Below are 14,435 nucleotides of genomic sequence, written 5' to 3'. Positions count from 1 at the left end.
CTGCACATTGGCGGAATAAGGGCTTTTGTAAGGACTAGCGTCATTGACAGATACTGTTTTCTGGTGCCTGAGGAGAATATATTGCTTTCACACAGTGGGGGCAGGATCCAGGCTGGAATTAAGTTCCGAAAAGACACCCTCCAGCCCTCCATCCCCCAACCCCCCTGCTGTTTTAGAGGCTTTGTGGGAGGACAGATTCCATTCATTCTTCCCTTAACCACACACCAAATGACTAATGCATCGCCTGTCACTAGTCACTGGGCCGTGCCGGTTATGACAGTGAAATCAGCCCTGAAATGTCAATGCAAAGACCACCCTGCCAGCTCACCTTTAATTTTCCCACTATTTTCTCACGTACTCCCCCGGTTTTTTTCTTCCTTGTTTCAGAACGGTGTTGTCCACAGGGACCTAAAATTGGAAAACATCCTTCTTGATGACAATTTTAATATTAAGGTAGGATTATTTTTCTCAGCTTCTCAGAATGGATTTACATGTTTTGTAACATCTTTATCCAAGGTATTAGAAGAGCCAGTGTTATGGCAACAGCTACTAAGCAACAGCATCTGGCAAGAGGCTCGAGGGTTTGGAGGTTGGGGTGACCAGTCATACATGCTAAATGAAGGTTTGCATAATTTGGGGGAGAAGGCCCTGCCCTGCTACGCAAGGTCCACAATTCCCAAAGCAGTATCTATTTACTGGTAGGAAACAGCAGAGCATTTCATGCTGTCAGGTTTATTGTATGAATGATATTATTGCTGGCTGCTGCTGGGGTAGGAAAAAACTGTCCAGGTCTACAGGATTCAAGTGCCTCCTACAGAACACTCTGAATGTCCTTTTGATCATGGCTGGAAAATAAGCAAATAGAGTTTCAAAATAAACCTAGCAAAGCACATGTGCTTCATTAGGAAATGGCTTTGGAACTGCAGACATAAATGTATACTTTGGATAGTGATGTCAGTGATGTTATTTCCATGTCATTTCTCCCCAGTGAAAGCATGGGAATGACCTTTTTTTCCCATCTTCTTTTTTTCCTAATAGCTGTACTACAAAGATAAATAATGTAGAGATAAATGTAGGTTCCAGGTGGCTGAACCTGTTTCACTTTCAGCTTTGTTCCTCCCTGGGTAGCTGGACTCGAGGGTGGCTGGGTGCACTCATCTATGGGCAAACAAATAGAGGGAGGGACACCAAAGAGTTTCTGCTGATACTTGGGCATCCTTGCTTAATTAACAAAGTAAGTGAGGAGCTCCCTGCATAGCCAGATATCTAAATAGCCCAGATCTTCATTTCGTCTCCACTGAAAGCCATGGGGCTGCACGCGCTGCCTTCTGCGCTTCACGCTGGAGAGATTGTCTTCATTTTAAGCTGATGTGCAATGGAAATGGAAAGTAACATATGGTAGCTGCCATGTCTGTAAGGCTGATGACAGAAGCTAACTTGGATCAACTAGTGGATTAAAGGCACATAAATATGTGGTTTCTAAAAACAGTTTTTACAGAAAGCCCATCCAATGCAATACTTGGATGTTTTGCTGTTAACATCCAGCGTTAAGGCGAACCTCGCCACTCCTGTTCCTACAGGGATGGTGGCTGCAGCAGCCCCAGCTGTTCTCAGCAGCACTGAAACAAAAAGTAGCCTTTCTAGGACATTGTATACGAAACAGGCTTCCGCAGGCAGGATGACCTTTCTTTCCGCATTACACGCCAAACTATCTTCCCAGCTAATCAGAGAATTCTTGAGAGAGAAGAGGAATTTGGGGAATTTGCTAGCTGCGGTGGCCTGGATCTGCACTGTGGTCCTCATATGCAAAACCGATCACGCCTCCAAGCCCCCGGGGAGCTGTGCTTTGTCAGAAAGCTCCGCTCCCTCCCCTCTCTTCTTTATGGGAGAGCAGGAGGATGGGGCAGGGACAGGTAGCTATGTGTTTGTGTCCAGACTATGGAGCTGACCCAGGGCCTTCAGAACCACAAATGCATTTCAGCTGCCATAGTGAGTGGCACTGCTGTGGGAGAAACTCGGGTAGCCGTAACCCCCCACATCCCTTCCAATCATTTGGTCATCTTTTTCTTGAAGGCTTCCATTTACTGAACCGGGGTGGTGTGTTTCAGCTACCGGGTAGGTATTTTGCATATTTCCAGCCTTTCCTCAGTTACTTCTCTGCAAACTGTAAGGCACACCTCTGAGCGTGAGGCTGCCTTGGTGTGGGTAGGTGGCCGCAAGCTCCCTTGCTGTCCCCTGGTAACTGTTTCTGCAAAGGGTCTCACAAAGCTTAACAAATAGACCGAACTTTGGAGGCGGTTGGTATTTCATACATCTTACTGTCAGTAGTGTTTGAATTTGGATTACTTCAAGACAGGTCTTTTTGAATTGTTTTCCTTTTTCTTCCTGCTTTCTGGTTTTTTACACCTTGTGACTAAGATCAGCTTTGAGTACTTGATATTAAGCACACTGCCACTATTTCCCTGATGCTGAAGCTTTGAATATGTTACTGTGGTTTCTATGTTACTTGCACAAAATCTTACTTTACCCTATTTCTTTGTTTCACTAAACAGTAACTGTTGCCAAGGAAACACATATGGAGCTGTAAATTATTTATTAGTAGCAAATTTATCAGATTCTCATTCTGAGAGTATTTAAATATGGTTTATTCAGACAAAAAAAGGAAATATGCAGTTTGGGGTTTGGTATTGACTGATGGCTTCAAATACTCAGTGGAAGGCATTTTCTAGAAATGGAGTGATAGTCTTATCTGTACTTTCTCAGTATTTATATTTCATTCAGTGGGTTACAAAGCACCTCCAAAATTGTCAGTTTGGTTTCAAGAACGAGAAAATGAAAGTAATCCCTTTGTTCTTGGGTGCAGTGTGCAACTACATACATCTTTCTGAAGAAGCCAGTGATCTCTACATTATCATATACACAAGCATGTCATAGTAATGTGAAGAAAAAATAAGTTGTGGTAAAAATAGATCCATGTATAGCAACTTAAGAAATACTTTTAGAACAGGAAATAAAGAGGACAAGTAATCCATTAGAAATTATTATCTGACCTAAAAGGGCCCCAAGCCATTTTACATGATACTACACTAACTTGGAAACCATTTTTAAATTTTAGCTAATTAAATGAAGGGCATGAAACAGTGCATGGAGACATAAACAGCTTTTTTGAAAGAGCAAAAGTCTCTGGCAACAGTCATGTGTTGGACTACAGCAACTATGAAACACCAGTGTCTGAAAGCTGACAAAAAATTAGGTAGAGGGTGATGAGGGGAAGAAAGTGATCTGATCTGTAGTATATTATTATGTTTCCCAGGGACTTCGTGTATGTGCTGATATTTCCTGCAAACTATTACTTAAACCCCCTAAATGCAGCAAATACAAGTGAATAAAATGAGTTTTAAATACTTGTGAGACTGAACATGCATGCAGATCTGTGGGGTACAAGGAGTTAATCCAGCCAACTAATCAAACAGTACCTTGCCCCCCCAGATACGCACCCAACTATCTTGCAGAAACCCTGAGTGTGTATGTTTCTCCTGGGATCTAGCCTGGCTGCGGAGGTCAATAGTGGGGTACAATCCTGGAGCTAAACCTCACCAAGACGCTGCAGCCTCATTTGCTTTCTTACTTTGTTCATGGTGCCATGTTCTTTAAAGAAATAACGTGGCAATGAAATTGAGGTTTCTGCAGTGTGTACAAACCCCTCTTTCCTCATCCATGTGCCAGCTGCTAACAGCACAGTTCACCTTGAAATTTACTCCGTTCTCCTTTCAGCTGCCTGCACTTGGTGACTTCCACCTTCCGGCTCCAGGTGACTCAGAGCTGCCCTGTCTGCTTGCCCTGGGTTTCTGGGTGTGGGTACAGCTGCTGCCCCCACCACGCAGTGGCAGAGCAGCCTCTCACTGGCATTTTTATCCCATTAAGAGAATATCATTGTTCATAGTATCAGACAGGCAGCACGGCTCAGGCAGTCCCCAAGCACTGAAAGAACTGCCCTGAGTTGGTGAGTTAGAAAGCCCTTTGTGGGAAGAAACTTGTGATAGCTTTAGGCGTCTGCCTTTGGTGGTCTTCAAAAAAGCCTTTTGGGGAGCCTTCTCTTCATGAGTTTTCAAAGGGACTGAGGATGCTGGTTTTTGGTTTATTGTATGTATGAATTTACTAGAAGAAATAGCAGCGGGGCAAGGATGTAGCTGCCTCCATTCACCCATAGCTCCTGCAGTTTGGCCTGATGAGAATCACGTCACATGTCGCCAAGCACTGCCGCTCTCCCCAGTATCTACACCCCTAAAAGGAGGGGATGAGAGAAACTGTTGCCCAGTGCGGCAGCCAGGGAATTGGTGCCTCTTGATGGCTTATCCAGACCCTGTGTCCCTGCCCCTTGCCACAACCTGCCCCCAGGGACACCTCTGTCACGCCACCTGGCACAATGGAGGGGGCCTCCTTGTTCACAGTAGGGCTGTGGCAGCTCCTGGGCTGGGAATTGTACCTAAAAGAGATGTCTAGAAGAGGTTGACATAAACTGTATGATCAACCCCAAAGTGATAGAAGGAGAGAAAAATGCAAGTATAATAGTAACATAATCCTTCTAACTGCACTTTCTCTTGGGCTGGTAAGGGGACACCAATCAGACTAACCACTAAAAACCCATGAGGGTTTCATATATACAGTGTAAGTACATGTAATTGGGATTTACCTTGCTGGAAGTCTCACTGACTGCACATACGTTTCATTTGCTTTAAGAGACCTAATTATTTCTCTATCTACAGTACAAAGAGACAGATTCCTAAATGGGATAAAACTGACAATTTCCATGAGTGTGAACTTCATGGAATTTATAGTCCACACTGAACCAATAAATTACATCTGGTTTATCATAGCTAACAGTAAATATGAAACATACACCTCCTGAAGGGAGGGGGATAAAAGTCCATTTCCCTGCTCCTCCCAATTTAGGAAGTTTTTTTGACTTGATGCCTTAGTTCCATTTAAGTGCCAAGAACATGAAGTAATGTTGGCTTCAATTAATCTTGTTTTGGGGGGGCATGACAGTTTTAATGGGAAAAGCTGATAAACATCAGTCTGTGAGTATGGGAGTGGACTGTAACATAAATACTCTTTTCCTGAATGGTCAAAATGAAAACATGAATGCCCAAGTCTGAGACTTTCTTAGTGTGAACAATGGTATGTGTATCCCTATATATATATATATATTCATGCACATCCACATACATTTTATACATTCCATGGTGTTAAGGGAATGTATTTTCTTAAGGAATCACACTGTGCAGTGTTTGTCCTTGTCTTAGCTGCATCCTGAACTAAAATAAAACTCAATGACCAGCATGAATTTTTAACACTGAAATGATCCCATTCTTCCCCTGATTGACAGGGCACACTTCATAAGGCTTAAAACCAACTTCCTGCAAGCCAGGCAGGGTGACTTGATAAGAAAATGGAATTTAGAGCAATTAAGTGCAATCTGAGCCATGAGAATATGTTTGCAGACTGCAGTTGTACACCAGCTGTTTTCAATGACATTCCAGCCATACAATGAAGATTTTACAAACCACATTTATATAAGGGTTGAATTTTCTGCTGTGGCTTGATAATACGCTGTTTGAGGGACCGAGTGACTTCGAACTATGAATGGATGTGGTGAGATGAATTAACATTAATGAATAGGAATCACCTGCTTTTTGAGCAGGATATTATGCGACAAAATTGTCAGTGGAACACCTGAACAAGCAGAACAATAGGATAAGGTGAAGCATGAAATCTCATATTTGCCCTGTGACTTTAAAAATCTTGGGAAAATTACATCTTATAAAAAAGTTTATATTTCTTACATGAAAGTCTCTATATCTATGCATTTATATCTATTTATAAAGTGTGTGTGTATGTATATATATTTCTATTTTGGGGTAAAGAAATAAAATTGGGAACTTCTGCCCATACTTCACCAACCCTGTTCATTTTGGTCTCAGCTGTGACATTTTTAGGTATAACTGTAGGAGTTTAGATAGTAGCCACAAAGACTTTATGTCTCCCAAGAGTTCGCTAGACATTGCATTTAAACAGGTACTAAAGGCACTGATGACACACATTTTAGAAAGTCAGGAGTGAATGATGTAAATCCTTCTCTTTTCCATTCACTTTATATTTTCTTGAATTTTCTCTTGTGAAAATTCCTGGGATTTAATTTTGTTCCAGTAGAAAAGGCCTGAAGTATGTGAAGGAAACCTGGAGAAAACTCCTGTGTCTTATAGCTGTAATACCTTTTTTATGCCTGTGCTTTATGTCTTTTTTATATGCCTTATGTCAATAGTGGGCAGTAATAAAAGTACCTCTGGGAAACAGAAGCGTTTGGGTTTTAAACAAGATAAAAAATGAGATGTGTTGCCTTGTGCTAGAGAAACAAAGGAACTGCAAAGGTTGTGGGAGTATTTTGGTGTTGCTATCCTCAGCCTTTGTTTTGTAAGAACAAGAACAGAGAATTGAAGTAAACAAAATATTTGGACCTGATCCTGCAATTCCTACATGGGCAAAATTCCCAACAGTCTCAAGTGAAGTTTTGTTTGTGTTGGGAAAGCCGGATTTGGGCCCATTGTTTCCCATTAGGAACCAGACTTGTGTTTATTATCTCATGATAGACATCTTGTGTGCTTAACAGCTCAGATTCCTCAGCTGGAGTCCCTGAATCTGGAAGAGTTAGTGAGTGCCTCACTTTCCCCCTCCTTAAAGTGTAACTAAGTTCCAGATGATTTTAAAAATCACTTTCTTCTGTAATGCTTAGTTTCCTGTGACACTCCTGCCTGACTTCTCCTGTTGGATTTAAAGGTCTTGGCTTTTGGCTTGCATGTGTGCGATAAGAACGGTAGTACTTTCTGCTTGCTTTCCTTTGGTATTAATGATGATACAAGATGAAAAGCACGAAGTGGACAGCAGGCCCAGTGCCTCACAATAGGAGATCATCTTTGCAAGCATATGCAATTCATCCAGGATAAAATTAGTGACTGACAGTTGGTTGTGCAGTCAGTCAGTGACCGACTGTGAATGGGACCAAAGCATCCTTATCCCTAACATGGAGGATTTAACCTGGGGACTCTTCTCCTCTGGAGGCTCTTTAGAGAGAAAAGTCAAAAAATCATAGAATGATGGGTTGGCCAGGAAACTTGAGAGATTATCCACAGTGAGACCTCTGCCCTACAGCAGGGTCAAATATAGCTAAGTCTTTCTTGATAGAGGATTTTCTGTTGCATTAAGATATTGTTAATACTACAGATACCTTGTGCAATTCTACTTGCAGATCGCTGATTTTGGACTCTCCAACCTTTATCACAAAGACAAGTTTCTACAGACCTTCTGTGGAAGCCCACTGTATGCTTCCCCTGAAATAGTTAATGGACGACCTTACAGAGGCCCAGAGGTAAGAAGGGTCGGCTTTTCTGTGATGTTATGAGGATGTCTTTGACGATAGTGTTCTTGAGGGTTAGTCTTAATGCCTGTGTTACTGCGCATGCGGGTTCACTTGGGTCTCTCCCATACTGCAAGTTCTCAAGTTGTCTTCGTTTGCTTTTATTTGCCTGTGTTTAGTCAGATGTTAGATACTGGTTTGCCCATCAGTAGGCGCAGTGGGATGTGATGCTGCCCTTGTGGTGCTAATGGCAGTGAGAAGGGTGGTGATCAGCTTTTTCCTGGGCTTCACATGCATTGTCTGTATTTCAGGTTGACAGCTGGGCCCTTGGTGTATTGCTTTACACTCTGGTTTATGGAACGATGCCCTTTGATGGCTTTGATCACAAGAACCTCATCAGGCAGATCAGCAGTGGAGAATACCGTGAGCCAACACAGACCTCAGGTATAAAAAAAGAGTGAGGGCAATGTATTGAGCTGATAGGAGTTCAGAATGGAGGGTTTTCCCAGCCGCTTCCAACATGTTTTGGTGTCATATTAGAACGATGAAGAAAAAAAATATTTGCCTACTGACTTCATCTGCTATCAATTCCCATCTGGGTACAGCATTTACCAAAAGCCCTTTTGAAATTAAAGTTTTATAGCAGATAGATTTTATTGCCTTGGGGAAGCTGTAATGGGCTCTTTTAACTAGATCTATGACAGTGGAAGGTCTGTTAGCTATTGCAAGTGGAATTGTTCAGACAAGCTGTAAACTGATATAACATACTGGTACAGATCAGTCCTCTACACTGTGGTATATCACAAGCAGAGAGAAGACGAATGCTCAGTGATGCAGTCTTATCCAAGAAGGCAGGCCAGAATCTGAATTAATGCCACTGCGTTCGCTTTTACTTCCACTTAGAGGATAACACGTTAAGCAGTCACCTGATGGAAAAGCATCACCTAAGTCCAGGTCATTGGTTATAATGACTCCTTCCAGCCTTAAACATATTATATTTAAATTAATATTTATCTTGTATCATTTGTTTACTGTCCCTTTCAATTTCTGCCTTCTTGCTCTCTTTATGAAAATATAGTTTTAAAATATACAGAAGACTACACTTTTTATGGAAAAAATAAATGCAAAAGCAATAATGTGTCGACCATTTAAAACACCCCAATTCCCCTTTGTTTTCCTCTAAGTTTTGTAATGATTAGAGTCAATAGGTTGGTGACTTCCTTCAATAATATGGAACTATTCACTGATTAATATGGTACAAATATTAATGTCTTTGATAACCAAGTGTACATTTGTGAGGGTAAATCATGTTCTTCTGATAAGAAGTAGTACACAAATGCATTTTCCAACATTGACTGATGGCCAAAGCCTTGCCCCCTTTCACTTCTCGTGTTGTAAGAAGCATTATTTTTGCTCATTTGGTTGACTTCACCCTTCCAATTTAAATGGACTAAGACATTTAATGCCCATATGCCCATAATGCCCAAATGGACAAAACTAAGAATGCCCGTATTCTAAATATTTTATATTCCATTCTTTGTCCACAGATGCTCGTGGTCTTATCAGATGGATGCTGATGGTGAACCCTGAACGCCGAGCAACCATTGAAGACATTGCCAACCACTGGTGGGTTAACTGGGGCTACAAGAGCAGTGTTTGTGACTGTGATGCCATGAGGGACTCTGAGTCCCCATTGCTGGCAAGATTCATTGATTGGCATCACCGTTCTACTGGCCTCCAACCAGAGACTGATACCAAAATGAAGTGCCTTTCTAAGCCCAAAGGTCCTGAAGTTACACTAGAGAGACAAAGGTCTCTGAAAAAATCAAAAAAGGAAAATGACATTGCACAGTCCATCCAGGAAGGAGGAGCTGAAAATGCATCCAAACCCACCTCCAAGAGACCCAAAGGCATCCTGAAGAAAAGGAGCAACAGTGAACATCGATCTCACAGTGCAGGTTTCATTGAAGGAGTGGTCAGCCCAGTGTTACCCTCTGCTTTTAAGCTGGAGCAAGAGTTGTGTAGGACTGGCGTAGCCATTAAAAGTGTTGTGGAGGGAGAGGTAGCGGGCAAATATGGCACTAAGCAGTCTTCACTAATGCCAAAAAAAGGAATCTTAAAGAAGACTCAGCAGAGGGAGTCCGGCTATTACTCCTCTCCAGAACGAAGTGAATCTTCTGAACTCTTGGACAATAATGATGAGACAGTAAACAGTGACACTTCTCCAGGGGTCACAGAGCCATCCAGAAATGGGTCTTACAGTCATTCCTGCAGGCGTAAGGGTATCTTGAAACATAACAGCAAGTATTCTACCAGCAGCACTGAATCTGCTTTGATTAGCCCTGACACACCAACACTGGAGGCCATGGAAGAAGTGGTCTTGCCTGGGGATGCATTACCTCGAAGTTACAGTCGCCCTTCCAGTGTGATTAGTGACGACAGTATTTTGTCCAGTGACTCCTTTGATTTGCTGGATTTGCAAGAGAACAGGCCAAACAGACAGAGGATACGGAGCTGTGTCTCTGCTGAAAATTTCCTCCAGATCCAAGACTTCGAAGGACTTCAGAACCGCCCACGGCCACAATATCTAAAGCGTTATCGCAACCGTCTGGGGGACAGCAGTTTTTCTCTTCTCACAGACATGGATGATGTGACTCAGGTCTACAAGAAAGCCCTAGAGATCTGCAACAAGCTCAACTAGCAGAGGGAAGATGGAAAGGGAGGGAAGGGAGTTTTTCTGTGTACCTTTATGATGGAGTAGGCCAGGTCACTGATTTGCTGACAATGGTAGGTTTTGCTTCAAAGGAGCTGACTATGCCTACTGAGCTGAACTCCTAGTGAAGTAGACCCGAAGCCATCTCACACTTCTCTGATTTTGTGTCCTCAAAATATTACCTACCTAACCAGAGAAAAACCTTTGGTCTTTGTATATGTGATGAAATCACATCAGTATCTAGCAGACAAAAGCATCAAGATTTGATGCCTTGAAGTCAGAGCTAGACAGAATTAAAACTGGAAGTGAGGGGCACATGTTTTGAGAGGTTTGTAATTAATATTGGATTAGCTTTATCAAGAAGTGAACTGAATTCTTCAAGTCAAATTTGGATGTCTTTTAGAAAGACAGCCTTTATTTCCCCCTGAAGTTATTCATCTGGATACAGTCATTGCACATTGGAAATCTTTGGCTTGCGTTATGCAGGAAGCCAGGCTAGGTGATCACCATGGTCCCTTCCACCATGGTGGCCTGAGAGGTTCTAAGCACATTCTGGGACGGATAATTTGAGAGGCTCACCCCAGAACAACCTCACGAGGTGTCTGTGGAAAAGAGGTGGAGCAGGCATTCAGATCTTGGCCCCTCCACAGCTGTTGCTGTTCAGTGAGCAGGAGGCCCTAATATTGTTTCCAACCTCTGCTCCTACTAGCAAAAACAGAGTCACAGAAATGATGATGGGAACTGGAAGGAATGGATGTTATCAGCAGATAAATGACCTTTTAAGGCATTTCAACCTGTGTGTTCAATGTGTGACTCTTCCAAAATGGCCAGCCAGATGAATGCCCGAAGATGGAACTAACAAAGGGTCTCAAGGGTTAACTGACCCTCCAATCTAGAGTTCAGTCGAAGTCAGCAAATGGTGCCACTTTGCTGTTAGCTTGTAGTATTTGAGGGTGACAGGTAATTTGTGACCAGAATGTTAGGCAAGGAGAAGATTGTAGCATGTAGGAAATGGATAGAGGTCAGAAAGTTAGTGGAAAGATGCCTTTCTCCAAATGAAAATGTTTCTAGGTAGGTTGTAATGGAGCAGAAAGAATTGAGCAATGAAATGATAATGGTAGATTTGATAACATGGTTAACATAAAATTGCAGGCCACGCTCTATATAGTGTAGCTGGTACTTTGTGTGCAATGATACCAGTTTGAAAAAAAATGAGAGGGATATGTGTTTGTGTTCTCAGACATATCTAACTATCCAGATTGAAGGCTTCAACTCCCATAAAGGTACCACATGGGTCTACTGGATTACCTGAATGTACGCCTATGTCAGAAAGGCACTGTGTGTTTGACAGGCCCGGGCAAACTGGAATCTTAAGGCCCATTTCAATCTCATTTCCTTGAGCACATAGCCCCTGGCTGTCTTGGAGATGCACTGGTGCGAGTAGGTGGCAGGTTTCAGCCTATGATGTCAAAGGTTCCATAGCTGCAAAGTTATCTAGAGACATACCCAGAGCAGAGGAGCACGGGGCAGGCTCTGTTCTGACTCCTACCCTGTAACTGGAACTGAAAGAAGAATTTGGCCCACTGTATCCCAAGTCCTAGAGACTGTGTGGAAATGGAATGGGGTTCCTCAGGATTCCCTGGGAATCTGAGATAAGCCCACAAATCGTTGGTGTCAGAGGCAGGGAGCTATTTCACTTGCAGATTCCTTATTTGGTGTATCTTGGTACTTAAGTCTGTTTAGTCCTCCTAAAAATCAGCTGGGGTGCCTAGCATAAAGATGAATGAGCTTGGATTTCCTAAATCAGTTAATCTTCTTCTACGGAGAACCTTTACTTATTGTGAAACACTGGACCAAATTTGGCCCTGGAGTAAACAGCATCAATACCATGAAATCTGTGAGAGGAGTGCTCTCAGGTGGTCAAGTGAAATTTGGCTCACTGTCCATTTGCTCAGGAAGGGCAACTGCAGGTCATTTCTCTGTAGATGTGTACCTCTCTGTATGATACTCAGATGTCCCGTCTTCTCACAGGCCCTGCATGTGCTCTTTTAGCCCATCCCAAATCAACACCCCGTTTTGCAGTGTATTGAGTTAACAGGTTTGCTGTGGTGCATTTAAAAACAACTCAGTATAGTCTCCATGGCCTTTCTGAAACAAGGATGGATGTGCTTTGCAGCCACGGCTTGTTACTCGTGCCCCGGAGCGTAGGAGCCAGATCCTCAGCTGGTGTAGATCAGTGGTGTCCCACTGACATGCTGGAGCATCACGTCGGTGGGGTTACACTGATTGACACCTTCCCTGCAGGTCTGGTGCTAAACCTTGAATGGGTTAATAGAGGTTTCAGGATGAAGGGAAGGGAGCCCAGCCGGTTGTGGCAGGGAAGCGAGGAGCACCCCAAAGGCTCGAGGAGCAACCCCAAAGGCTCGTATCTCCCGAGGCTCTTGCCCAGGCCTGCTTCCTTGTGTACAAATGTGAATGAGTGAGTGACTGCTTGCTGCCAAACTGGAAATGTTATGTAGGGATTTACTGGCATGTTACTGGCATGTTACATGTTTACTGGCATGTTATCATTCCTAGAAGAGAAGAAAAAAAAAAAAAACTTGACTGCACATTGTTATTATTAGTGTTGTGATTTTTATTTAATTTTTTTGTAATACAAAGTTGACTTTTTTATTTGAATTTGTCTTTTTTTTTTATTTATTGGTCTGAAAGCCATTTCAAAGGTATAATAATATATTTGGTGTAATTTAATTGGTGCAACGTTATTTTACAGCTCCAGCCAAAATTGTTTGGTGTTATTTTTTGGTTTTTTGTTTTTTCTCCCAATCCTTGGTTGGTCTGAGGTCTATGAGGCACACAGGGGAAAACGCTGGATAATCACCCGAAGTGTTTGTATTTTTAATCTGATACTGTTTTTTATTAAATAAAATGAAATTAATGTAACTGTGAAGGGTCTCTCTCACTCACTCCTTTTTCTTTTTCACTGTACATCAGCATAAGCTGAAGCCAAACGGTAATGAACTTGTCATGCAGAAATACAGCAGCATCTCAGCACATTGTACCAAGTTGTTTATGCAAAGCTTCTTGGCTCGTTTGTGCATTTGAATATATGAAAAGGCTGCAGAGACTCCCGTGCTACGAAGTATTTGGCACTGCAGAACACCCAGAGCTTTCAGCTATAGAAATATTTGGTGGAGAAGAACAACTGACTGGGCTTTCTCTGCCAGAGATGAAAGGGGTTTGTGGGCCAGGTGTGCTTCAGGTGAGACAGAGCAGGCTGGCTGACCAGACACGACACAACTCATTTGTAGGCCAGAGACAGATGGTCATGGTCCTTTTCCCTCCCTGGCAGGGAGAGGGACACTTTATTGGCAATGTTAATGTTCCTGTTGGTATAATTTAGGGGTTATTTGGGCAAAAAGACCGGTGGTCATCCAGTGCTGTCAAATGTGGGATGATTTCAGTCAGATGTCTTTGAGCAGCCAGCATAATCAGCTGGTGAGAGGGAAAAAGGGAGTCAGTTTCTTTTTTTTGGAGTACCCTTGATAACCAGAAGGCTTTAGATTGTTTTTCTTGGAAAACAGGTGGGCATCATAAGGGAGATTGGGTGTTAGGTATGCTGTGTGTGCTGGGGACTTGTTAAAATGAAGGAAATGGTTGGCAATGTCGTAACATTGGCTCTGAGCAGGACACCGTTAAACTTCACCCTTGATGCAGCCAGCCAAGATACCTGTGGTGTATATTCTGCTTTTTAAATTACAGGCGGTTTGGATTAGGACCCAAATTTTGGATATCATGCAAAAAAGACTTTTTTTTTCTAATTAATTTTCTTTCTCTTGAGCCTTTTAAAGCAAGAAGCCATGGCTGTAGGTGCTAAGTTTATTCATTATGACCACTTAAAAAACAGTAGGAATAAAGGGAAAAAAACGATGATGCAGAAAGGCAAACAGCTGTTAATACATAACAAAGGGAATGATTAGCTGCTGTATGATAATTGAACCAGAAATTGTGAGGTATGTATTCAAAGTCAGCACGTGTGTTCTTGTACCTGAGGTGAATAAGGTCTAACTGTGTGGGTGCTGAGTGGTAGAAAATGTAATGCTAGTCTCTTCTGTAACAGCAATTATGTAACAACTTTTTTTTTTTTTTTTTTTTTTTAACACACTGGGGAAAAAAAGTGAAGTTGAGGCTGAACCCTTTGTTCTGTTTTAAAAATTACTTTTAGAAGGAAAGTTCTGGATGGCTGGGTATGGTGTGCGTATGTGGCAAGCACTCAGAAGTAATTACATACATGTTCGTACAGCTCTG

General features: G+C 42.4%; 1 protein-coding gene across 1 annotated transcript in view; it reads left to right on the top strand.

The window, feature by feature from the left end:
- Nucleotides 1-12,526, top strand: part of NUAK1 (NUAK family kinase 1) — a 48,934-nt gene extending 36,408 nt beyond the window's left edge. Inside the window, exons 4-7 of the mRNA XM_027815998.2 lie at nucleotides 388-453; nucleotides 7,307-7,426; nucleotides 7,726-7,858; nucleotides 8,962-12,526. Of these exons, the coding sequence (XP_027671799.2) occupies nucleotides 388-453; nucleotides 7,307-7,426; nucleotides 7,726-7,858; nucleotides 8,962-10,115 (1,473 nt within the window). The 3' untranslated portion in view covers nucleotides 10,116-12,526. The remainder of the gene's footprint in view (nucleotides 1-387; nucleotides 454-7,306; nucleotides 7,427-7,725; nucleotides 7,859-8,961) is intronic.
- Nucleotides 12,527-14,435: the final 1,909 nt, after the last annotated feature.

Source organism: Falco cherrug, chromosome 5 (genome assembly GCF_023634085.1).
Source record: "Falco cherrug isolate bFalChe1 chromosome 5, bFalChe1.pri, whole genome shotgun sequence".
In the NCBI taxonomy this organism is placed as follows: domain Eukaryota; kingdom Metazoa; phylum Chordata; class Aves; order Falconiformes; family Falconidae; genus Falco; species Falco cherrug.
Note: the sequence above shows the minus strand (reverse complement) of the source record. Positions and strands in the feature narration are given on the sequence as shown.